This window comes from Dama dama, chromosome 7 (assembly GCF_033118175.1).
Source record: "Dama dama isolate Ldn47 chromosome 7, ASM3311817v1, whole genome shotgun sequence".
Lineage (NCBI taxonomy): Eukaryota > Metazoa > Chordata > Mammalia > Artiodactyla > Cervidae > Dama > Dama dama.
In genome coordinates, this window is record NC_083687.1 from 15,808,001 (window position 1) to 15,832,591 (window position 24,591).

The following is a 24,591-nucleotide window of genomic DNA, read 5'->3' on the forward strand; positions in this document are numbered from 1 at the left end:
TTATGCATGTTTAAAGCCTGAAAATGTAATGAAAATGCCAAATCTTTTGCAAGAAGCTTGGAAGATAAAATAAGAAACAATACTGAAGAAATACTGGGGATATCTGAGGTCTAACCATCCATTAGGGGCTCTTTAGAGGTAACCACCTCATCTGTGGGCTTTCCAGGTGGCGCTAGTGGTAAAGAACCCCTTTGCCAATGTAGGAGATGTAAGAGACACAGGTTTGATCCCTGGGTCAGGAAGATCCCCTGGAGGGGATAATGGCAACCCACTCCAGTATTCTTGCCTGGAGAATCCCATGCGCAGAGGAGCCTGGTGGGCTACAGTCCATGGGGTCACAGAGAGTCGACTTAGCATGCACGCATGCACTTCATCTGGAAGAGAGGCAGTTCCCATGTGCTGTTACCATTTCAGTCCCCAATACACGCTGTCTCCTAGAGACGTAAGAATTCTATCCTTAACACTCATCTACACTCACTTCCAAATTTGGGAACATTTGTAAGTGGAACTCAAAGCAGTAGATCTGGCTTTTTAAATAAAAAGTTACATTTAAATCAATCTCTGCTCTTTATAAGCTAAATACCATTTGTCATTTCTCGGCCATCATTCGAGTTTCACCCACACAGAGCCCACAAATTCTGGGCCATGGTGAGGCTGTGGTCAGCCCGGTGTCCGGCCAGCTAGCTAAAGATAACCAGCTAGCTTACTGGGTCGGGACTAAAACAGGAAAAGCACTGTAGAGTAGTCAAAAATATATTAAAAATTTTTTAATGTGGAGAGAAAGAAAACCCAAACTTTTCAATAAACTGAAATGTCTCCCATAATGGTAAGATATCTAGCTAAAAGCAAGGTAATTTTTTTTTTTTTCTTTTATGGCAACTCTGTTTTTCACTAGTTGCGACAACATGTTTGGTGAAGGGATATTTTACTTCTAAATGGAAAGAAACAACGTGAGCTAGAAGCTGGGTGGGGAGCTGGGTGATGTGGCTAGGGGAAGATAGCTAAGGGTTTCCGGGTCCAAGCCCATAGAAGAAGAGTCTCTAATCTCTGCAGAAAGGATACTGATTTCATTGTCCCTCTGCTGCAGAATATCACGTAGCTTTTTATACTCTTCCTCTCTCAATGGTTCTTGGCAGTTTTGACCTTTGTTTTCAGAGGGGGCTGTGCTCTGTCTGTGGATCTTCTTGTCATGCAGTAGTTTCTGTAAGATGAAACAAGAGCTTAGCATCATCCATACCTCTATTCCCAGTGTCTTGTGTCTCTGATTCTTTTTGCCTTTACCAGTGCCTTGCACACACTAGGTGCTCCCCTCTGACACCTCGCCTTGCAATGCAGTTGCCTTTGCGGCAACGTGTCTTCTTCCTCCTACCTGTCTTCTTTCCGTCCTCCTTCATCATACTCCTCCCCCTTATCTTGTCTTTCCCTCCCTAACATGGGGAATTCCTGCTCAAACACTGTCTTCTCTTGAACTTCTTTTGCTTTCTCTATAACCTCATACCACTAACTCACACTTTAAAAAAAAAAACAGTGTTCATGTATTATAATTATTCTTTACATATCTGTCTCCTCCGTGACTTAGTCAACTTTGCCTTCTCCATGCCGAGTCCAGAACAGACTCACACAAATGTCTATTATCTTAATGAAGTATGCTAAATTACAAGTCAGGCAGACACAGAGGTTAATGATATTCACACTGTGTCATTATGAAAGTAAAACCTAAGACCAAAGCTGCTGGAGAAAAATGAAGGACACAATTCTTTTGACATTGCTTGAAAATAAGTGGATTTTAAACATGAAACTATTTTGTGTAGAAGGTAGAGAGATTCCTGGCCAAAGCTTTAGAAGTCCAAGGTCTGAGATTATCCATTGGAAAGTAAGATACAACCTCTGAAGAAATTCAGTGATCATCTGTTTGAACCATCTCAGTGGTTCAAAGATCATACTGTTCTGGAAATGGGAAGCTGGCTCCTCAACCTTTCAAGAGCAGGTCAACTAGAAAAGCTTTATTGCAGTTTGAACACAGCAGACAATGGCTTCTACTAGTGGAAATGTTTAAATTTACCTTTAAATAATGGAAACAGTGATGAATTTTACGCATATCAGCGCCAACCTCTAGTTTACTCTCTGGATCCTGGTCTTCCAAAAAGGATGTTATTAGTTTTTCCAGCCTAAAAATACATAATGTATGAGAATCAACTACAAGCTTGAAACTTTAGAAATCCTAGTGGCATTACTTTGTTAGTTAACATTTGAAGTACAGGATATTGTTCTCACTTCCTTATGACAATACAGTTATCCGATTTGACTATAAACATTAACGGGGAAGAAACAAATTGGCAAAGTGAAATCTGGAAATGATGCAATTATTTGATTAATTTCCAGTGGACTTTCACATGCAGATTTCAATTCAAGAATCATTTGATTTCTACAAGATAAGCATTCTAGCCAAGCTTTCTGTGCTCCTGTGCCTAACTGCAACACTGCTAAAGATAAAGTAATGAAAAGCATTTTTTTATCAGTTTCATTAAAAATTCCTGCTGCTCAGTCTGAGCTGGGACCTTAGTGGTGCCCCAAACCCTTTGACTCACTCCTGGTTGACATACAGTATCCACAGTGGCTCTTCCAAATCCTTCCACAGCCCCCAGCCCGCCACCTTGCTTTCCTCTCCATCAATAATGCAGCTTCTCACTAGACTGAGAAGTCAAAGTTGTTTCAAGTGGGCTCCTTCAGCTACCTTTACCTCCACCTGCCAGTGTCTCTGTCTCACCTCTCAGGCCCTCTTCCTTCTGATTTTGGATAATATCCTTCCTCCTTCTCATGGCCAACCTCTCCCTAGACTCTCTTCAGGCTCCTAGCAGGCTTACCTGATTAGTTACCTCCTTAGCACCTCTTCATGCTGATCTTTCCCTTCTCCTTACAATGATTTCCATGCTAGTCCTATTCTAAAACAAATAAAAAATAGAAAACAAACATCTGCCTTTGGAGGGAACATCCAGGCCACCCCAGGAAGTTTAGTTTGCGGCTTATAGTGTCCACACTGCATTCTAGGGTCTGCATGGCATCTTCGCTTCCCTGTTAGTTTACAAGCATCATGGGGCAATTCTTGACTCAATTCTTCCTTGTGTTCCCTCTCCCTGACCTTGTATCTAGAGCATCAGTATAGAATCAATGGAATGATTCCTTCTATGTTGAGAAAAGACTCTTGATAAGGAAGGTGTAAGGATGGCAATCACTATCTGTGATGCTCACTATCATTATATGGCAGCAGTCTATCTTTCTCACATTGTTTTGAAAATATCTGCTCACTTTCAGCATCATTTTGAACAGAATACACTTCCTTTCCACTAGTAATACCAGCCTACTCAAATAAGATGTAATGATTTCCTTCAGATAGCAGAGGATGAGATGGTTAGATAGCATCACTGACTCAATGGACATGAATCTGAGCAAACTCTGAGAGACAGTGAAGGACAGGGAGGTCTGGCATGCTGCAGTCCATGGGGTCAACAAAGAGTCGGATACGACTTCGCAGCTGAACGACAACAAGCAGCTTTGGATGTCATTCTTACGTCTTCCTACAGTCTGCGACAATGTGACAGCTGTTGCTTCCCAATTTGCACTGTAATTTTTAAGGAGCATCTTTGGGTGGAGGGGTACTTATTTGTACCATTTGCTGATTGACATAATCTTACCTTGTAGCAGGCTTCAAACTGTCAGAGACATAGAGACATTAGTTCCTGATGCAAAATGTGTTTATGTTTTTATGTGAAATATTATAAAAATAGATATTTATGGAAAGAATTCCAAACAACACAGATGTGAATAAATTGAAAAGTAAACACTCTACTCTTCTCCCTCCCTTGCCACCATTCTCATCTTTATTGACTCTCAATACTTTGGGGAATCCATGGTTAGCAGCGGAAATACAACCTTCTAGTTCTTAATGAAGCAGCTACCTATAGCCTTCTGTGCATTTGTAGATTTCATTTGTTTATACAAAAATGAGATCACACCCTGAATAGAGTTCTGTATTATTATTTTTCTAAAAAATTTATCAGAAACAATATTCCATGCCAGTACATATATAATAGAACTATTTCATTTTTAATGGCTATATAATATTGTATAGTGTGTGTCCTCAGCCTCTCATGATAGACACTGAGGCAACATATTCATAATCGCTACTTTCTTCTGTCACTCATGAGGAGGCCTGAATGCACAATTGCCAATTAACCAAGTTTCAAAATGTAGTAATGCATATCCATTTGTATTGGCCCTGAATACTTAGCAAAAATTCTGGAACTTTGAAAATTACCATTAGTTCTAGAATTTACCACAATAGTAAACAGAATTTACTATCCTCTGGGGTATAAGTGTTTTTTGGTTTCCAGTGTCCCTAAAATTTCAAACAGCCAATATTAGACTGGAAGCAGTGGCTAGTCAATTCTTCTGCCTTGCTTTTTCTTTCAAAAATAATTTCTCCTGTATAGTCTGATCATGAAGTAAATATTCTAGGAAACACTCCATTAAGCAGGACTGAAGTGGGTTACAAGTTCACAAGAAAGCACTGTAAGATTGTACAGGCCTGTTGATTAGCTGAGTTATCACTCTGTGTCACTGGACTTTGGTTGTTACATCAAGACTCTTGTCTTGCACAATAAGAGTTTAGGATACAAGGAAGACCAGGAATCCAAAGAAATGCTGAAGAACTTCTGCCTAAATGAAAGAACTGGATTGCTTCGCCCCTCCTGAGACTTGATTAGTTGGATATAAAAGTAAGAATGAAGATCAGGCCTTTTGACGTGCAATTTTTTCCCCTTAGTACTTGACACAACAGAGACTCTTCAGATAAGAAAAAAATGCCTGGTCTTCCCTTCATCCATTAAATGATTTATCGTTGAATTAATTTTCTTATCAGCCAAGGACTTGGCCTAACAATTAAAATGCAGAAAAATGCCTATTCAGATGTTTCTGATGTACTCCTCTCATAGTTAAGAGTGAACGATTGACCCTAAATTCCCTGCATTTTCCTATCTCCCAAAATAGTTCCTAAGTTCATACCTAGTCACTGCTCCCACTGGGGGTCTCCCAGCTGCCAGAACCCTGCTGGCCAGTGAAGAACTGTCTGCAGGAAAGCTCTCCCAAGAGGTCAAGTGAGTACGATAAGTCTGTTCTTTAGGATAAGCCCAAGTAAACAAGAAATTTTACTTGTTCTCTGTCGCTAGGAAAAAAAGAAGTAAAAGAATCCTATTGGAGAAGTAAAACTAAATGCATGCCGTTCAGTTTGAGTTCATATGGGCAAGAAAGATGGTAGATAATCTATGTGCCTGAACACTAAGCCTGGCTGGTAGGTGACTGGAGGATATTAGTGATGATATTTGTTTCCACCAAACTGACTGTTGATGAGACAGCGCTGACAGCCTGTAGCTTAGATCAGCAATTCTGTTGTACTATAAATTTTGAGTCCTGGCCATATCACAAGCTGTCGTTGCTTAGTTGCTAAGTCATGTCTGACTCTTTTGTGACCACATTGACTGTAGCCCGCTCGGCTCCTCTGTCCATGGGATTTCCCAGGCAAGAATACTGGAGAGGATTGCCATTTCCTTCTCCAGGGTATCTTCCAGACCCAGGAATCGAATTCAGGTCTCCTGCATTAGCAGTATGGTTCTTTACCACTGAGCCACCTGGGAAGCCCATGGCCACACCAAAGAATTGACCATAATTTCTAATGCAAGCTTTATCCCCTCAAGACCACTGGACTACTTTTGTTTTTGCTCCCAACATTTCTTGCCAAAAAAATAAAGATTTATCTACAGTCATATTTTTGTGGAAATTTAGGTTTAGTAGTGTGACTAGAAACGGAAAGCCAGTTACTTATCATCAACAATAGCTGGTATTACTTGGGCAAGCACTAAATGCTAGCTACTGGCCTGTGCCCTTTGAATACAACATTTCCTTAATACGCACAACAACTAGATGGGCTGGGTACTATTATTGTACCCATATCAATTGTACCCATATTGTACCCTCATATCATAAGCAAAGGACCTGAAGTACAGACAGGTTATATGTCTTGCCCAAGGTCATACAGCTAGCAGACCGCAGAGCTGGAATTCAAACTCGGGGAGGCTGACTTCAGAATTCAAGTTTTAAACACTGTGCTTACCATCCTACATTTAGTTACTACATTTATTTAAACATCATGCTGGGCAATGTATTTCTAAAGGGCAATGCCATACCATTTAGAATTTTTTGAAAAGGTAAATAGTCAAATAGACAAGAGGGAAATAACTGAGTTGCACTTGCTTAGATCTTAATAAGGTCACGGACTTGCATGCTTTATAACAGCAAAAGAAGTTGGGAAAGAATCGGAATGCCCCACATTAGGAAGTTAAATAAATTATGGCATAATTGTTTACACTGTTAGGCAACTATTTAAAATGATGGTGAAGAGGTATATTTACCGGCATTAAAATAGTCATGATATACTATGATAGGTTAATAATGAATCCCTTCACAGGGATTCTGCAAGTAGCCTGCAATACACCCACAAAGAAGATACGAGACAAGAAGGAAGGAAGGAAAGACAGAAGGAAGAAAAAAACCCTGAGACTGCTGCCCAATTGCCTTTGGCTCAAGAACATTTATTATCTCCTTGTGAAAAGAGAGACTAGCGATCCAAGAGAAACTTGCTCTTTTGCACTGTTTTTATCATTATGTTACATTCAACTGTTTATTAAATGAAGTTCATTGTTTATACATTGTGCACGATTACGATGTTCTCATTATTCTAAAATAATCTTTGTTAAAAAAAATTCAGCATGTTCCTGTCAGCATTAGCATCTCTAAAATAATCTTTGTAAAAAAAAATTTAGCATGTTCCTGACAGCATTAGCATCTCCAAATGAATTAGAAACCATGTCTCTATGGTACTGGTTGTGGGAAAGTTGGGGGAAAAGAGGAATGGGTATAAGCAAGGAGCACGCCTAAACTGGGACATGGAAATCCCGGCTGGTTCTAAACCCCAGGACAGCTATGGGAAGTGTGGCCCAGAGAGTAACCGGGGGACAAAGATGGAAGAAGTGTACTATGACACAGTCTTATTCCAGGGAATTAATGGGGAAAAACAAGGTTAGGGAGTGCAAGGCATTGGGACCTTATCCTTGGATACTGAGCTGGAAAGAGTGAGCGAGATACAAAATACCCCAGTTTGTGGGTTAGGGCTGTTCTGTGGTAGAATTATGGAGATGACTGATGCCCCTGAGCTGATGGGCCTGCTGGCTTCTCACTGGTTCTGAGAGAATAGGTGGTTCATTCTTGGGGGCTATTAAGGAGTTCTGATTGGAGAAGCTAACTGGGACTAATTATACCAAAATGTACCAGAATCTGCCTGACCCCTATCAGTCATTCAGCCACTAAAGATGGTGCCATCAAGAACAGGTTGTCTCCCAAAGGGTTAAGCAATGGCGTTGTTGACAAACTATAGTTACATATTAATGTGAGCAAAGATCTTTCTTAAAAAGCTGAAAATAATGATAAAGATAAAAGGAAACTTGAGAACTCAATTTCTAGGAACATTACTAAATAGGAAGAATGGGAGAATAGTTACAAAATTAAAAATACTGGTCACTGTATGTAAAGAATGTGGCTGAACAATTAGGTTGAATGATCTCAACCATTAACTAATGCATCAGTTTCTGTGGGTCACAAATTTCTCAGCTGTGAAATGTGCAAAACAACATCATCTCTAGACTGTTTGAGCTCTATGAAACAATGTAATTCAAGGAACAAAGAGAGGGTATTTATTGTCTGGCCCATGAATGCCTTGCTCTTCAGTGTGAATAGTAAGCCAATTTCTAAGGCATCACCTGGGAGACTTGAAGAAATGTAGACTCAAAGGCCCCATGCCAGACTTGCTGAATCTACATTTAAACAATATTCCCTGGTGATTCCTGTGTGCATCAATGCTAAAGAAGTCATTCAATACAGCAACTTGTTGAATTTTGAGTTATGAATATAAACACATCTTTTTGGCCCTGGAACCCAAAGAAATAACTTGAGATATTAAATGAAAGATATTAATGAAAGATATTAAATTAAATTAACAGCATCCCTTGATGGTCAGCCACATCCTGGCTACTGTGCTACTGACCTTACATGATTTCTTACTTAAGGGGGAAAATAATTAAAGAGATTATCATAGTCTGGTTCTCTCTATAACTGCCTTCTCCTAATTACTTTATTATTACTTTTATTGAACATTCATTATATTTCAGCAACTCTTACATGTATTTTGTTATCTGTCTGTACCTTAAACCTAAAAATTATTTTCCCTCTTTCACAGGTGAGGACAGGAACACTCCTAGAAATTAAGTAATTTGCATACTATTAGTTGCATATTATATGCAACTTACTGCATGTAAGTTAGAAAACTGAAACACTGGGATTTAAAAACAGGTCTTTTTTTTTTTTTTTTAAACAGGTCTTTTGAATCAGGAACCCCTACCCTTTCTACACAAATTCTCTCAATCAACTCAGGAAAATGTCCTGCATTTGCTATAATCTATAATGTACTAAATTCGTATTTTCAATTCAGAACTTTCCTTCCTACAGACTTTTGAAAAGCAAGCAAAATGCAAACAACTAGGGCAATGTGATCATCAGATAAACTTGGTGTCTTGCATTTGAAAGAAAATAATTTTGAACAAGATGCTACAGAGGGGGTCCTTGAGACCCAGTGGTGGAAGGTGAAGGAAAGCCTTATTTTGACTTTGCTAACATGACAAGCTTCTTTTATGGGTATGACCCTTTAAAACATACAGTGTTGGGAAAGCACATAATTTATGAAAGGAAAGTTCAGATAAGAACAATAAATTCACAATTTATGATTAACTACAATCTACGGGACATGAAAAACTGAAGGCTGAGACTGTGCCAATAGGACTACGACCAAAGGAAACTACACAAATATTTTTCAGGGTCATTAGTTTCACATTTGCTTTTTGTTAGATTCTGCTGAAAGAACTATTCCCAATTGGCTTAAAGGTGGTTACTTCAAGACTTTTTTTTCTTTTAGTCTTCTCTGGTCTATGACAAGTATTATATACATTTATATACTTACCAAGCCCTAACCAGTAAGTGAAAGACATGGACCCTCATGCGCAAGGAATTGAGTTCAGTGTCAGCCACTCTGTTGGAATGAGCTCTTTTTAATAACAGTAGGGAGCCAGATAAGGACTTCCCTGGTGGCTCAGATGGTAAAGAATCTGCCTGCAATGCAGGAGACCTAAGTTCAATCCTTGGTTGGGACAATACCCTGGAGAAGGGAATGGTAACCCACTCCAGTATTCTTGCCCAGAGAATCCCATGGACAGAAGAGCCTGGTGGGTGACAGTCCATGGGTCTCAAAGAGTCAGACACAACTGAGCGACTAACACTTTCACTTTCTTTCAGGCGGCCAGAAAGTTCTTAGTTTGGATGATACAGAGGAAATTCCCATGCAGAGTTTACCAACAAGATTTCTCTTAGTAACACACGTCCCCTTTACCTCCACAAAAGCAGTTATATAGCCCCTCAAATGCAGAGCTGCTGAACCTCTGGATACTTCCAGTGTTTCAAAACAGCAAATGCAAAACATCCAAATCAGAATCCAGACTCACTTGCCTCTAACACTGACAAATAAAAGTGAAAGTCGCTCAGTCGTGTCCGACTCTTTGCGACCCCATGGACTGAATTCTCCAGGCCAGAATACTGGTGTGGGTAGCCTTTCCCTTCTCTAGGGGATCTTCCCAACCCAGGGATCGAACCCAGGTCTCCCACATTGCAGGCAGATTCTTTACCAGCTGAGCCATCCTGTGTCGCAGACAGGTTCTTTACCAACTGAGCTATGAGGGAAGCCCTCTAACACTGAAGATATAGCCTATTTATAGGAAAATACATTCACAGACATGTACTTCAGTTTATAGAATTTTAAAAATTATTTAAAAAAAACTTGTAAAGAAACTAGAGAAAAATTTAAAGGCCCTAAAAACTCTTAAAATGCAATGATGAAGGCTTCTGATAAGTTATAAAAATTAATTTTGTTTTCTTTAACTTACATTTTCAAGTATCCAATTCATTAAAGGCATACACATATCTTGATATGACCAAACATTTTAACTTCAGTAGACATAGAAAGTTTCATTGGTTTAGAGCAAACGTAAGTAAGAAATTAAACTAATGTAAATTAATCAATCCCTACCTATTAATAACTGCCTCTTTAAATTCTACATCTTTTGAACCTTTTGCTCGCTGTAGGCAAATACTCCATTATTTGTGTGAAAGGGTGAAAGTGTTAGTTGCTCAGCCACGTCCGACTCTTTGTGACCCCATGGCCTGAAGCCCACCAGGCTCCTCTGTCTGTGGGAGTCTCCAGGCAAGAATACTGGAGTGGGTTGTCCATTCCCTTCTCCAGGAGATTTTCCTGACTCAGGTATTGAACACAGGATCTCCTGCATTGCAGGCAGATTCTTTACTGTCTGGGCCATCAGGGAAGCATTTGTGTTTAATGTAAACATGAACACCTATCTCCACAAATCCATCATAACTAAGAAAATGACTTAGAGGAAAGAGAAGAGTGGGGTGGTAGGATGGGGCAGAGAAGCCAGTTAGGGAGAAGGACAGCTGGCAGCAGAAAAAGGTGAAGAAAGTTACCGTTCAGAAAGTGGGCAATGACAAGAGAAACAGGCAGGAAAGGTTTCATTATGGCGGAGATGGAAAGAGCTAGCAGAGAGAAGCTAAAGTGGGTTGAAGCTTTGAGAAGAGTGTAGTAGAGAGATAGACATTGAGGCCAAGGACAGGGGAAAGACTGGGGACAAGGATGGAGTGTATTAAAACGGAGGAGCTGCCCAGAGAGCCCCTCTGAGAGGCACACTGGGGGCAGTGTGGAGCAAGAGGGAGAAGAGGCTAGAGACGGGGAGGGGAAGGGGCTCGGAGTGGGGTGGGATGGGGCTGGGAAGCAAGGACAGGAATGGCAGGCAAAGGAGAGGATGGGTGGAGAGAGAGGGAGGGAGAGAGAGACAGACCTCAGACGGTTAAGACCAGATGCACCTACGGAACAAGGTGGATGGGGAATTTCCAGGACCAGCGCCAGTTGGAGGGGACCGGGCTCTATGAGCTATAAAGACAGCTATATAGCTCATTTCCCTGCTGGTAGCTCAGATGGTAAAAAATCTGCCTGCAATGCAGAAGACCTGGCTTGGGAAGGTCTCCTGGAGAAGGGAGAATGGCTACCCACCCCAGTATTCTTGCCTGGAGAATTCCATGGGCAGAGGAGCCTGGTGGGCTGCAGTCCATGGGGTCACAAAGAGTCAGACACGACCCAGAAACTAACACTTTCACATAGCTCATCTCCATGGTTATAGACTTCCCTGACAGTTCATTAACTTGAAGGAGCAGTGAAAGCTTTATCCATCCTTTGCTCCAATTCTCTGAACTCTTTTTCAATAATTCTGTCTTATATGAAATTATGTTTGTAGACAACATTAATGTTTAGAAATACAGATTTCTCAGTTGGTTCTTTTAGCAAAAACTTAAAGTAGTCTTGGTTTACATGTAAAAATGCAGAACATATATATTTTTGTTTGTTTTTTAATATTTATTTTTATTTATTTACTTTATTTAATTGGAGGCTAACTACCTTACAATTTTTTAAATTAGAAAACTTGCAAAAGCTTTAAAAGAGATTTAAAAAGATTTTGTTATGTAAAAATACAAAGTCAGTCCTTGTGGGTATGTCCCCATTTGATGACAAATCATTTGATTTATTCTATCATATGGAAAATAGCTTATCGCTGTTTGGAAACATGTGTTCATGTAATAGTAAATCTAGGACAAATTTATGTAAATTGAATCAAATTCAAGTTCTATATTACATTGAAGATAGGTTTATAAGACAAAGACGGAGACCCTAAGATGCAAACAAACAAACAAAAATCACAATAAGGAATACTGAAACCTTAAAAATTAAATACTTGAAAGGAAATGGACTTCCCTGGTGGCTCAGAGGGAAAACAGTCTGCCTGCAATTCGGAAGACGTGGGTTCGATGCATGGGTCAGGAAGATGCCCTGGAGGAGAGAATGGCTACCCACTCCAGTATTTTTGCCTGGAGAACCCCATGGACAGAGGAGCTGGCAGGTTACAGTCCACGGGGTTGCAATACAACATAACAAAGAGTCAGACACAACTGAGTAACTAACACTTCACTTCAAAAGGAAATGACCATTAAATTGTTAAAACAATGATGCAGGACCCATATAAAGAAAAATACAAATAAACAGAGGGATCAGAGAGGAAAAGAACACACTGGGAGTCATTGTGATCCTGAGTGAGAAGATGTAGAACTGTAATCTCTCTCTAAATTATCACTAAAAGTTAAAGCAAATCCAATGAAAGTATCAATGCACTATTTTTTCCAGAAAAAAAAAAAAAAAACAGCATATACACACAAACCCTACAAATTTTTATTCATATTTTTTGGGGTGAAGGGTCTGTGCTGCTAAGTCATGTCAGTCATGTCTGACTCTGTGCGACCCCATAGACGGCAGCCCACCAGGCCGTCCCTGGGATTCTCCAGGCAAAAACACTGGAGTGGGTTGCCATTTCCTTCTCCAGTGCATGAAAATGACAAGTGAAAGTGAAGTCGCTCAGCTGTGTCCAACTCTGAGCGACCCCATGGACTGTAGCATGCCAGGCTCCTCCGTCCATGGGATTTCCCAGGCAAAAGTACTGGAGTGGGTTGCCATTGCCTTCTCAAGAAGGGTCTATAAATCCCCCTAAACCTACACATGGACTTGATAGCACCTCTGCTGAAGATGAACATATATACTGATATGAAAAGATATTTCAATTGAATGAAAAACATAGGTTAAAAAACAGTTTTAAAAGCATGAGCTCATTTTTATTGGAATACATATGTATTCATTGAAAAATTTGGAGGATTACAACCAAATAACAGTTGTTATCTTTTTTTCTTATCTGAATTATACCATTTAATGATAACAGCTGTTATCTTTCAGTAGTGGAATTACAAATGATCCCATTTTTATCTTTGTCCATTATCACTTTTCCCCAATGAACATGAATTGTCATAAAATGAAAAATTATAAAACTCCTCCAATTCTCAAAGTAAAATTTTTTAAAAATAGATAAAATTACAAACTTAGTTTCTAACATTTCAAGTTACTTTCCTTGAGGATAATGCTATGGGAGAGAGACATACATTATTTGTTATTAGGTCCTTGAAAAGAAGTGAAGTGAAGTCAAAGTTGCTCAGTCATGTCTGACTCTTTGTGACCCCATGGAATTTTCTAGGCCAGAACACTGGAGTAGGTAGCCTATCCTTTCTCCAGCAGATCTTCCCCATCCAGGAATCGAACCGGGGTCTTCTGCGTTGTAGGCGGATTCTTTACCAACTGAGCTATCAGGGAAGCCCCCTTGAAATGAAATCCACAGTTAAATCCTAAAGCTGTTCCTCCATTGCTTCCAGACGGGTTTGATTTGTTGATACGATCTAATTACTTATTTTACGGTACTGATTATAGTGGCTGGTGGCTATTCCTGCATTTGTTTATCCATCCTTTGAGCAAGCTATCAGGAACCAGGTGTTAGACATCATGTAATTTATTATTTCCATAAGTGCACATTTTCACACTGTGGGTTTTCTGTAAGTGGCATAAACCATATAAAACTGTAATTAGAACAAACATTTGTTTCAGAAAGTCTTTAAAAATATCCAGCTCCATGTATATGAAAACCTTTCTGTGAAAATGTTACGGGGGAAGGCAGGAGAGAAATACAAATATTCCTATGTGATGTGATGAAGGGTCTCATTCCTTCTTTTAAAAGAATTCCCTGGAGCTCACAGAATCCAACTCACAAAAAGCCTTAACATTGAGAAAGCATTAAATAATGGGAAGAATGAAATGGTATGCTCATACTTTCACACTCAAGACGTCCTAATTTAGAATCAAGTACTTGGACTGCTGATGAAAGAGCTGTCTAGGCCAGAAGAATCTAATGTGTCAACTGTAGTCTGATAAATGGAACGGCCATTCATGCCTTGTCCGTTTTCTGTTATCTGGTTTTGATATTCATTCATTTGGTCTATTAAGACCCAAAGCACTTAAACTTAAGGAGAATAAAATAATCACTAAAGTACAGAAACAGCCCTGAGATGGAGTCAGGCCTTTTTAATCATATTAGATAACTATGTCTGAAGAACTCAAATGCTTCCATAAACTACCCAAGGATAATTAACACAAGCTGTAGACCATGCTTTTCATTTTCATTTTAATATCTTCAAAATGTGGTGTCAGGACCAGAAACACTTTGTACTGAAGTAGAGGAACATCATCTGTAGTGAATTATATCTCATGAATGATTTCAGAGATCTGATTTCTTATAAAATAAGAGAGAAAGCATTAGCTATTAATGACCCTCTGGGATATTTAATCTGCAAAGCTTAGATTATTTTTCCTCAGCCAGCCATTATTAGAAGTTGGGGTAAGGATGCCTAGGATCCAAGAGTTGTGAATTCAGGATCATGTTGATAGATAATCTTTTTTTTTCCCCCAAACATTGCATAATTACTTGGACTTTTCCTCTTCAGGTGGTGTGAATTAACTTTGGAAAATACTGACCATGTATAAGATGTTTCTCAATTCTTTACCGAGTGAGACATACTAGGAGGAAACTATATTTAAGGCTTAAATATACATGTCACTGCTTAAGGACAGATTCTAAGACGATGAAGAATAAAAACTGAGAATGTGCTAACTCCTTATTCTTACACTGATTCAGAGAGCAGAGCATTTACTAACTGCCTACCGTGATCCCGGTGTTAGGTAACTCAAGACAATAAGACCCACCCAAGTCTATTCTCTATAAATCCTCCTGGATCTTGATCTTTAAAATTCCTTGAGGTGGTGGGGTCAATGGCAATTTTAAAAAAAGATATAAATGGAAACATCAATTAGTTGTTTTCAAGGCAAAAGTATTCATGGAAATTCTGCAGATGCAAATAAGAATCCTGATCATACAAAACAAAACTGAAACAGGGTTACAGATATTGCATCAGACACATACTAAAAGGTTATTTGCGATTTCCATGAAATTCAAATTTAACTGGATGCCCTGTGTTTTGTTTTAACCTGGCCGCACTGAGCTGCAAGCCAGAGAGCCAGCAGCTATTCCAGTGCGGAGCTGGCCTGTGGGTGCCGCTGCGGGAGCGTGTGGTCCCAGGCATGCGGGAGGGTGCTTGCAACTGCTGTTGGTTAATAACCTGCTCCCTAGAAATAGAGACAGGAGAGGCCCAATGCCACTGCTCTTTTCTGAGAGGGTGAAAAGTACTAGAAGCATTGCCCACAGCATCTAAATGTTTCCCCACTACTAATACACTACACTTTCAATTGATTTTAAAGCTAAAAATTCAGAGTTATAAAGCTATTTAGAGCCTACAGGGAGCCAGAATTGGTGAAGGCCGGTTCTCTCAGGGTTAAAAAACAAAAAAATCTGACTTGGTAGAAATCTTTTGTTAAGTCACATCACTTCTCTGGAACTAAACAGATGAATCTATAAAGCAAGAAACCCAGACTGCGGCGTTGCTTGTATCGATCCCTCCTCCATCTGAAATATTCTCCCTGGCCAACTTCGCTTTTCTAAATCTTGCCTTAACTCACAGGTCTGCTAAAAGTTGTCCCTGAGTTTCCCACTCAAAAGTAATTTCTGCTCCTCCAGTTACCTCAGCACTTCTCCTGTGTAGGTACCACTTTTTATCTTATAGATATTCATGTGCTGGTCTTGACTCCCTTCCGTGACTGAAGCCCTCTAAAGCCAGAACCTGTCACTCATTCGTCTTTGTAATCCCCGCCCTGCTATCTGGGCATCAAGTGCCTCATTCTGTTTAATGTCCCTGCTGTGGGCTGAAGATTCAGCCTTTTCTATGTGCTTCTAAGGAAAGCAGACTTTTTAGGGTCATTTTGCAGAAGTCATTGCCTGAGCATTTTCTGATTCAAGTCAGACCCTCAAAAATGCCTTTGTACAGAACTGAGCAATAGCAAACAGGAATAGAAATAGCTAAAGCCATGAAAATCCTATTGCAGGCACTCCTGAGGTTGTGTAATTGCGGTCAGAAGTTCCTGCATTTTAAAAAAAGGCTGATTGGGGGCACTTATGGACTGAGCAGATAAGTTGCCTTCACAACAAAAATATGGATCAGCATCAGGATTCTGACCAGAAAGCATGGTCAGGGTGGGTATGGAGGGGAAGTTCCCCTGACCCAGAAGATAATCAGAACCAGGGCAGTGAAAGAAGGGGACCTAAGCCAGAATCAGAAGGAACCCTCGCCTAGAATAGGATGGACAGCTAAAACAGGACCTATGTAATAAGTTATTACTAACCTATATACTCTTATCTGCACAGAATATTTATGAAAGTGAGTTTAAGTCATAAAGTTCTTTTCAGTAAAAAAACACTAAGAAAGCAAAAACATAAGTAGTAAAGTCAAACATTTTAGAAGCAAACAGTGTGCAGTCTTTGCTTTCCTAACTGAGTGAGGAAATGTGATGCTCTGGAGGTTCAAAGCACAGCTCAGTCAAAGAAGAAGGCTCAGCAAATGTGGAGGTGCCTGGGGAAGCCACAAGCATGATGGCATCATCCAGGGAGACCCCGAGGAAGGAGTTTACGAGATCAGGCATGAGGTGGCCCCAGGCCTTCTCCCCCTGAATCTGGGCTTCTAGTCATGTGACACAGTCAACAGAAGCCATGATAGAACATGTGTCTGTGAAATCAGTGATACTGACTGAATCAAACAACAACAAAAAATCCCATACATTTCTGCTTTTCCTCTTTAGCTGATACAACGAAGAATAAGAAATGACCTTTGGAAAAGTTAGTCGTTTGACCTGAATGGTGGCTAATACGGATAATTAGGATCTGTCCCTGTGTTTCTTAGTAAATACCTCATAGGTTAGTGGCCCTATGATTACTTGAACTGTGAGGAATTTAATTATTGGCATGAACTCTTGAGTTTTATCAGCTGTGGTCACTTCTACATAAACTGTCTCATATGAAAACAAGCACTGGTTAATATACTTCTAACACACCAAAAATGAGCCAACAGCAGTGGGTGGATGTTAACTTTACTGTTCTCTTACTCCAGAAGCCAGTTCCTTAGGATGGAAAGGAGGACACATTTCCTACCAGGGGAAACATTTAAGTATTTTCCTTGTCTCTTGGCACTTTTTCCAGATAAGACTGTTTCTAGATGGCATAGCTAGAGTGAATGAACAACAGTGAAGAAAATCCAGAATTCCAGACAGACCTTAGTTTCTGAGACAAACAATATAGAAAAACCTAGCTAATTCTAGAATACTGCATGTGTTTTGCCCTGTAAACTCCTAGAAGCAGGAGGCAGGTTTAAGTCATCACTGTACACCTTACGTAGCTCAAGGTCACAAAAGAGCAGCTCTGGAAACAGACACAACAGGGTTGAAATTCTAATTCTGCTTCTCACTTTGCTAGCTGAATGCAATTTGCCTCCTGAAGTTATTGTGGAATTTTTATTAGACTATGTACATAACAAGTGTAAGGTAATGCCTATTGGCAAACAAATGGCATTTATCTTTATCATTACATGTTTGCCGAGTGATCTGATGATAACTTATGGAAAATGTTATGTGTTAGAGAACATTTCACTTTTATTTCTTTACCATATATATTTTTAAAAAATCCTTATTTTGTCTGATCATAGATTGATGCATATCTGTCTGAGGCAAAAAGTTTAGGAAATATAGTATAAAAAAGATTACTCCAATCTTAGAACCCAGAGATAACACTGTGAAACTTTGGTGTTTATCCTTCCAGAGTTGTTTGTAAGCAACTATACATATATGCATATAAGTGTATACATGTAAATGCATGTTTTGGTTACAAAAAATAAGATATAGAGTTTGAAAGTGTTCCTAGGTCAATATAATATATGGGTCTCCATTAATATAAAAAATTGCCACATTATGTTTCATTAAATGAATGTATCACAACCCAATTCATTATTACAAATGATATTGATAAATATTTTTATACACACTCTGTAAATTTGTCCTTAAGGACAGATTACTAGAAGTTAAACTGCTGACCCTAAAAGCACACCCATTTAAAAGTCTGTACAAACGTTCTGCAGGGCTGTCCAACCAGGGGTGTGTGTGTATGTGCTCAGTTTTGTCCGATTCTTTGCAACTCTGAGGACTGTAGCCTGCCAGGCTCCTCTGTCCATGGGATTTTCCTGACAAGAATACTGGAGAAGGTTGCCATTTCCTCCTCCAGGGCATCCTCCCAGCCCACGGATTGAACCTGTGTCTCCTGCATTGCAGGCAGATTCATTACCGCTAGGCCACCCGAGAGGAACAAGCTAAAAATTTGCCTAGGCCTCAGAAACGGGCTCCCTGTCTGTCACCCCTCACTGGACTGTCTACTCTGCCTGCAGAGTAAGAGCTCACCCATGCCCTCACTGACATGGTATCATCATCTTTTCATTATTACCAACATGACTGGCAAAAAATCACATCTCATTGTAATCTGCATTTCTTTGTTAATTAGCAACTCTTTGTTTCTTGATGATTGCTCTCTTCTACCAAACTCAGAGGAAAATTCACGGCTATCAGACAGGGAACATAACAAAAAGTGAGATGCAGAAAGAAGAGGAAACACGTGGCTGCCAATTTCAACAAGGGATTTCAGATTAAACAGAAAAGTAAATATACAGTACTGTACTCTGCCCAGCACATGCTATTTGACTGATCGGAAAGCAAATTGATGAGGGAAGCAGTTGAAAAGCATGAATAGTAGGAGGTGAGCTTATGAACAGGAAGGGGGAATCTGATTTCTCCAGTAAACTGAAGAAATCACAGAGGCAGTGCTAGTTACCTTGACATTAACGATGACATATTTTCGAGGCTGTAGCAAAAGTCATGAGCTTGCTCGGTTAATAATAAATACAGAGGGAACCACTAGGGAACTGGGTTGGGAGGATGGGAGTGGGAATGAAGAATATTCTGAGGAATAGAGCACAAAAACAAAATAACAAACAAAACAGTCCTGGGTCGTCACTGAGCTCAGCCCCTTGGAGTTAGGTGGCTAGAACTAGGACACGTTGTTTGCTAGGACAACCAGAGCAGGCTAAGAGCCTGTCCTCACGTTGTCTTGAGGGATGTTTGGTCTTCTGCCTTTAAGGATGTAAAGGTACATAAAAAAGGAGGGCCTTGATAAGACAGCCTGTGAACCCCAAGCAAAAAGGGCTCTGGGTGCTTGGGATGGGGTCAGCTGGAGGAGGAACAGGGATTACCTGCAAGAGGCACTTGCCATTTTACTTTGGTGCCTTCGTAGGGAGTTGGATGTACATCGTGAACTCAGATTTACATGTTATTTTGGAGATAATTCTTTATTGTATTATGCCAAACTAGAACAGTCTGTCAAACCAGCATTTTTTTTTTTTTGGATAGGTGTCAAAGTAAAAAGCAGTAAGATTTATCCCAATGCTCAGCTGAATACAAAATAACTGTCATCTCATAGCCCAGTGAATGACACAAATTATCCCTGTTCCACTTTGGGGCACTGTTAACTCTACTGGCACTAGGATGTCATGCATTGGGGTTCTTCAATACAAAAAAAAAAAAAAACTTTGAATTTTCTCACAAGTTCTCAGATCTTTACTTGGATGTCCGGGAGTGGGGGTAGGGTGGTGGGGATCCATATTTTACAGAGAAGCCAGCTGAAAAATGAAAGCAAAGTGTCTGTTTTCTGGACCCTAGCCACTCGCTAGCAGTGCTGAGTCCTCAAGTTTGCTTTGATATCGTGTATGGATAGTTCCTGAAGCAGGCCACTTTGTGGCATTTTATTAGAAAGCTTGATCTACTACAATTACTTGGGTGATTAATGAACCTTTCTTTCATTTAGTCCTTCACGCTCCTGGTCTTTATTGCCCACTTTGTACCTGATTATTTACTTGTCTTTAATTTTTGGAAAAGCAGGCGTCCATCACTGGGTTCCCTCTGGGCAGGCAGCATGATTCTGCTGCTTCTTGCTTTGACTGCTTCGACAGATCCTAGCACTGGGCTCCAGTGTGCCAATAATAATCCTCAGGGACTGGGAAGTAAGACCTCGGGGATGGATCGGAATATCCCAGATTACAGCGGCTGCAAGGCCAAGGAATGAAATAGAAGGAGGAATCTTAACACCTCCTCTCCCAAGCCTCAGGGGATGAAGCTAAGACAAACTGTTCTCTCTGAACTCTCTTTAGCCCACAGATTTGTACGCAAATGAAGATAAATCAGAAGATATACCCAAAGGTTAGACTCCTAAAATCATACAAAAAATGAGCTCCCCCTTCTCCCCACCAAAACAAGTAATCAAAACAAAATCCTTCTCAGTAACTGCAAAAAAAAAAAAAAAAAAAAACAACCACAAAACTTCAGCTCAATTCATCTTACCAATTTATAAGATTTTAGGATGTTCCCTAACAGTTTTATCTTTGTGTATTTTTAGTACAACTATTATACAGATGTTGAAATGCTAAATTCAGATAATGGAAAACAGAAGGCTTTGCTGACATATCCAGCATTTGAAAGAAAGAATAGAGAGTACAAAATAAAGATCCTGGGAAGCACCTGAAAGAAGTATTAAGGTATAAAAATAAAGTATGTATGTTGAACTTCCATAGACAGATGCAGAGAATTCCAACTGGCAACAGTCCTGAAGAACAGGGTGAAGAGAGAACAGGGGCTTGGAGTTCACATCATGATGTTGGATATGATATTTATAAGTCCCTTGCAAAGTCATCTAGGAGAAAAAGTCTACATCAACATCATTCAAGCAAAAAGGATCTGCCTTTTACTTTTGGCATGTTTTCCTTGTGCTCAGATATGGGCATTATATATAGGTTGTTTTCCTTTTTATGTCTGCCTATATTTAGAACTTCTATAAGTGCATATTATTTATACACTTACATATTTTATCAAGTAATTATACATACATATATTTATAAAGATTTTGTTCAAATTTATAATTCTGTTTTAAATCCAAGTATAAATGTTATGCCTCAGTTATGTGACTCAGACTGTTACTTTAAATTTCCAAATATCCTAAAGGTCTCAGCACATGTTTCTCACTTGGAGGGTATGTGAAGCTTGTTATGGTTAAGGAAGTGGACAGTAAGATGCAAAGCAAACGAGTCCAATTTGGAAGCATTTTATGAACATTCCATTCTGGCAATTTATAGTTTTTGTTTTCTTTAGCCCTTTAGAAATACAATCTTATATCAACTGCATTAGAAAAGCACCACTCTGAAATGACTGATTAATAATACACAATATTATAGCCCAAATATACAAAAAAGAATATAAATATTATAAGATATTTTAAAGTTAAAATGCCAGAAGCAGATGTAATTTAGATCTCAGAAACAACTATGTGCGTTATGCAATAATTTGTTATATGCCAAGAGAGAACATTTGTTTTTAATTCTGCTGTGAAATGTAGTGTAAAAATAGAGTTAATAAAGAAGGGCATTTTTTTTCTGCTGTTCATTAATTAAGTGAAAAAAAATTTATTTTGCCACTTGGAGGTGAAAAGTCAGCAAATGACATGAATTTTATAAAAATGATCTTTAATTTTCTGTAGAAATCTTAGGAAATACAGCCAAAGTAAAAGCAAGATAAAACAAAACAAAAACCACCACTAGTAATTCTAAAAACATTTTCCTGGTTTTTCCTTCTGGTACTACCTCTTTCTTTGTGCATGAATGTGTGAGTGTGTATATTCTAAAGATGTTAACACACGGTTTCTTTGTTTCTAATAGAGGAGCCTGACACAATACCTAATAGAAGTGAATAGATTCTTCAGCAGCAAATAAAAGTTGGATCAAAGAAGCACAGGGGTAATATAATAATAATGTTAGTAATAATCATCATAATTGTGTTTAGTGCAGAGGATGAATTATATTATCCTTATAACAGCATGGTGAGTGGGGATGGTTATTACACCCATGACAGATGAGTAACTGAGACACATGTATTGGGTTTACTAGAAAGTTCACTCAGCTTCCCCATAAGATGGCTCTTGTAATGCTTAGCTTTCTTTAACTTCATTCAAAACAATTTTTTTAGATTGTATTGTGACAGCTGTCATGTCAGTGTGCATTAAAAAAAATTATCAAAATTGGTGATTTTTGTGTAGCCATTTTAATATTGAAAATGGAAAAAATAGGAAAAATTTCTGATATTATGCTCTATTATTTCAAGAAAAGTAAAAACACAATCTGAATCTGAATTAAACTTGGGAATGGGCGAATTTAATTCAGATGACCATTATACCTACTACTGTGGGCAAGAATCCCTTAGAAGAAATGGAGTAGCCCTCATAGTCAACAAGAGTCTGAAATGCAATACTTGGGTGCACCCTCAAAAATGACAGAATGATCTTGGTTCATTTCCAAGGCAAACCATTCAACATCCTAGTAATCCAAGTCTATGCCCCAATCACTAATGCTGAAGAGGCTGAAGCTGACCAGTTCTATGAAGACCTTCTAGAACTAACACCAAAAAAAGATGTCCTTTTCACTATAGGGGGCTGGAATGCAAAAGTAGGAAGTCAAGAGGTGCCCGGAATAACAGACAAGTTTAGCCTTGGAATACATAATGAAACAGGGAAAAGGCTAACAGAGTTTTGTCAAGTTTCTTCATTGGTCATAGCAAAGACCCTCTTCCAACAACACAAGAGATGACTCTACACATGGGCATCACCAGATGGTCAATACTGAAATCAGATTGATTATATTCTTTGCAGTTGAAATGGAGAAGCTCTATACAGTCAGCAAAAACAAGACCCGGAGCTGACTGTGGCTCAGATCATGAATCCTTATTGCAAAATTCAGGCTGACATTGAAGAAAGTAAGGAAGACCACTAGGCCAATTAGGTATGACTAAATCAAACCCCTTCTGACTACACAGTGGAGGCGATGAATAGATTCAAGGGAATAGATCTAGTAGACAGAGTGCTTGAAGAGTTATGGACAGAGCTTCATAACACTGTACAGAAGCAGTGACCAAAACCACTTCCAAGAAAAAGAAATGCAAGAAGGCAAAGTGGTTGTCTGAAGAAGCTCTTTACAAATTGCTGAGGAAAGAAGAGATGTGAAAAGCAAGGGAGAAAGGGAGAGATACATCTGACTGACTGCAGTTTCAGAGAACAGCACGGAACGATAAGAAGGCCTTCTTCAATGAACAATGCAAAGAAGCAGCAGGAAATAATGGAATGGGAAAGACTAGAGATCTCTTCAAGGAAATTGGAGACATCAAGGGAACATTTCATGCAAGAATGGTCACAATAAAGGACAGATATGGTAAGGACCTAACAGAAGCAAAAAGATTAAGAAGAACTGGCAAGGATACCAAGAATTATACAAAAAAGGTCTAAAGACTGGGATAACCATGATGCTGTGGTCACTCACCTAGAGCCAGACACCCTGGAGTGTGAAGTCAAGTGGGCCCTACGGAATATTACTACAAACAGAGCTAGTGGAGGTATTGAATTCCAGCTGAGCTATTTAAAATCCTAAAACATGCTGCTACTAAAGTGCTGCACTCTATATGTCAACAAATTTGGAAAACAGTAGTGGCCACAGGACTGGAAATGGTCAGTTTTCATTCTAATCCCAAAGAAAGGCAATGCCAAAGAATGTTCTAACTATCAGACAACCATGCTCATTTCTCATACTAGTAAGATTATGCTCAAAATCCTTTAAGCTAGGCTTTAGCAGTACGTGAACTGAGAATTTCCAGATGTACAGGCTGGGTTTAGTAAAGGCAGAGGAACCAGAGATCAAATTGCCAGCATCCAATGGATCACAGAGAAAGCAAGAGAATCATAGAAAAACATCTATTTCTGCTTTATTGACTACATGAAAGCCTTGGACTGTGTGGATCACAACAAACTGTGGAAATTTCTTAAAGAATTGGGAATATCAGACCACCTTACCTGTCTCCTGAGAAACCTGTATGTGGGTCAAGAAGCAAAAGTTAGAACCATTCATGGAACAACTGACTGGTTCAAAATTGGGAAAGAAGTATGACAAAGCTGTATATTGTCACCCTGTTTATTTAACTTCTATGCAGAGTACATCATGTGAAATGCTGGTCTGGATGAATCACAAACTGGAACCAAGATTGCTGGGAGAAATATCAACAATCTCAGATATGCAGATGATACTACTCTAACAGCAGAAGGTGAAGAGGAACTAAACAGCCTCTTGATGAAGATGAAAGAAGAGAATGACAAAGCTGGCTTAACACTCAATATTCAAAAACTGAAGATCATGGCATGTGGCTTCATCACTTCATGGCAAATAGAAGGGGGAAAAGGGGAAGCAGTGACAGATTTTATTTTCTTGGCTTCAAAATCACTGTGGATGGTGACTGCAGCCATGAAATTAAAAGACCCTTGGTCCTTGGAAGGAAAGCTATGACAAACCTAGAGAGCATATTAAAAAGCAAAGACATCA

At 39.3% G+C, this 24,591-nt stretch overlaps 1 protein-coding gene across 1 annotated transcript in view; it reads right to left on the reverse strand.

Annotated features, from left to right (window-relative positions):
* KIF6 (kinesin family member 6) overlaps positions 1-24,591 on the reverse strand; it is a 392,667-nt gene that overhangs the window by 183,777 nt on the left and 184,299 nt on the right. The window contains exons 11-12 of the mRNA XM_061146073.1: positions 2,063-2,168; positions 1,063-1,201 (exon numbers count right to left, since the gene is read on the reverse strand). Of these exons, the coding sequence (XP_061002056.1) occupies positions 1,063-1,201; positions 2,063-2,168 (245 nt within the window). The remainder of the gene's footprint in view (positions 1-1,062; positions 1,202-2,062; positions 2,169-24,591) is intronic.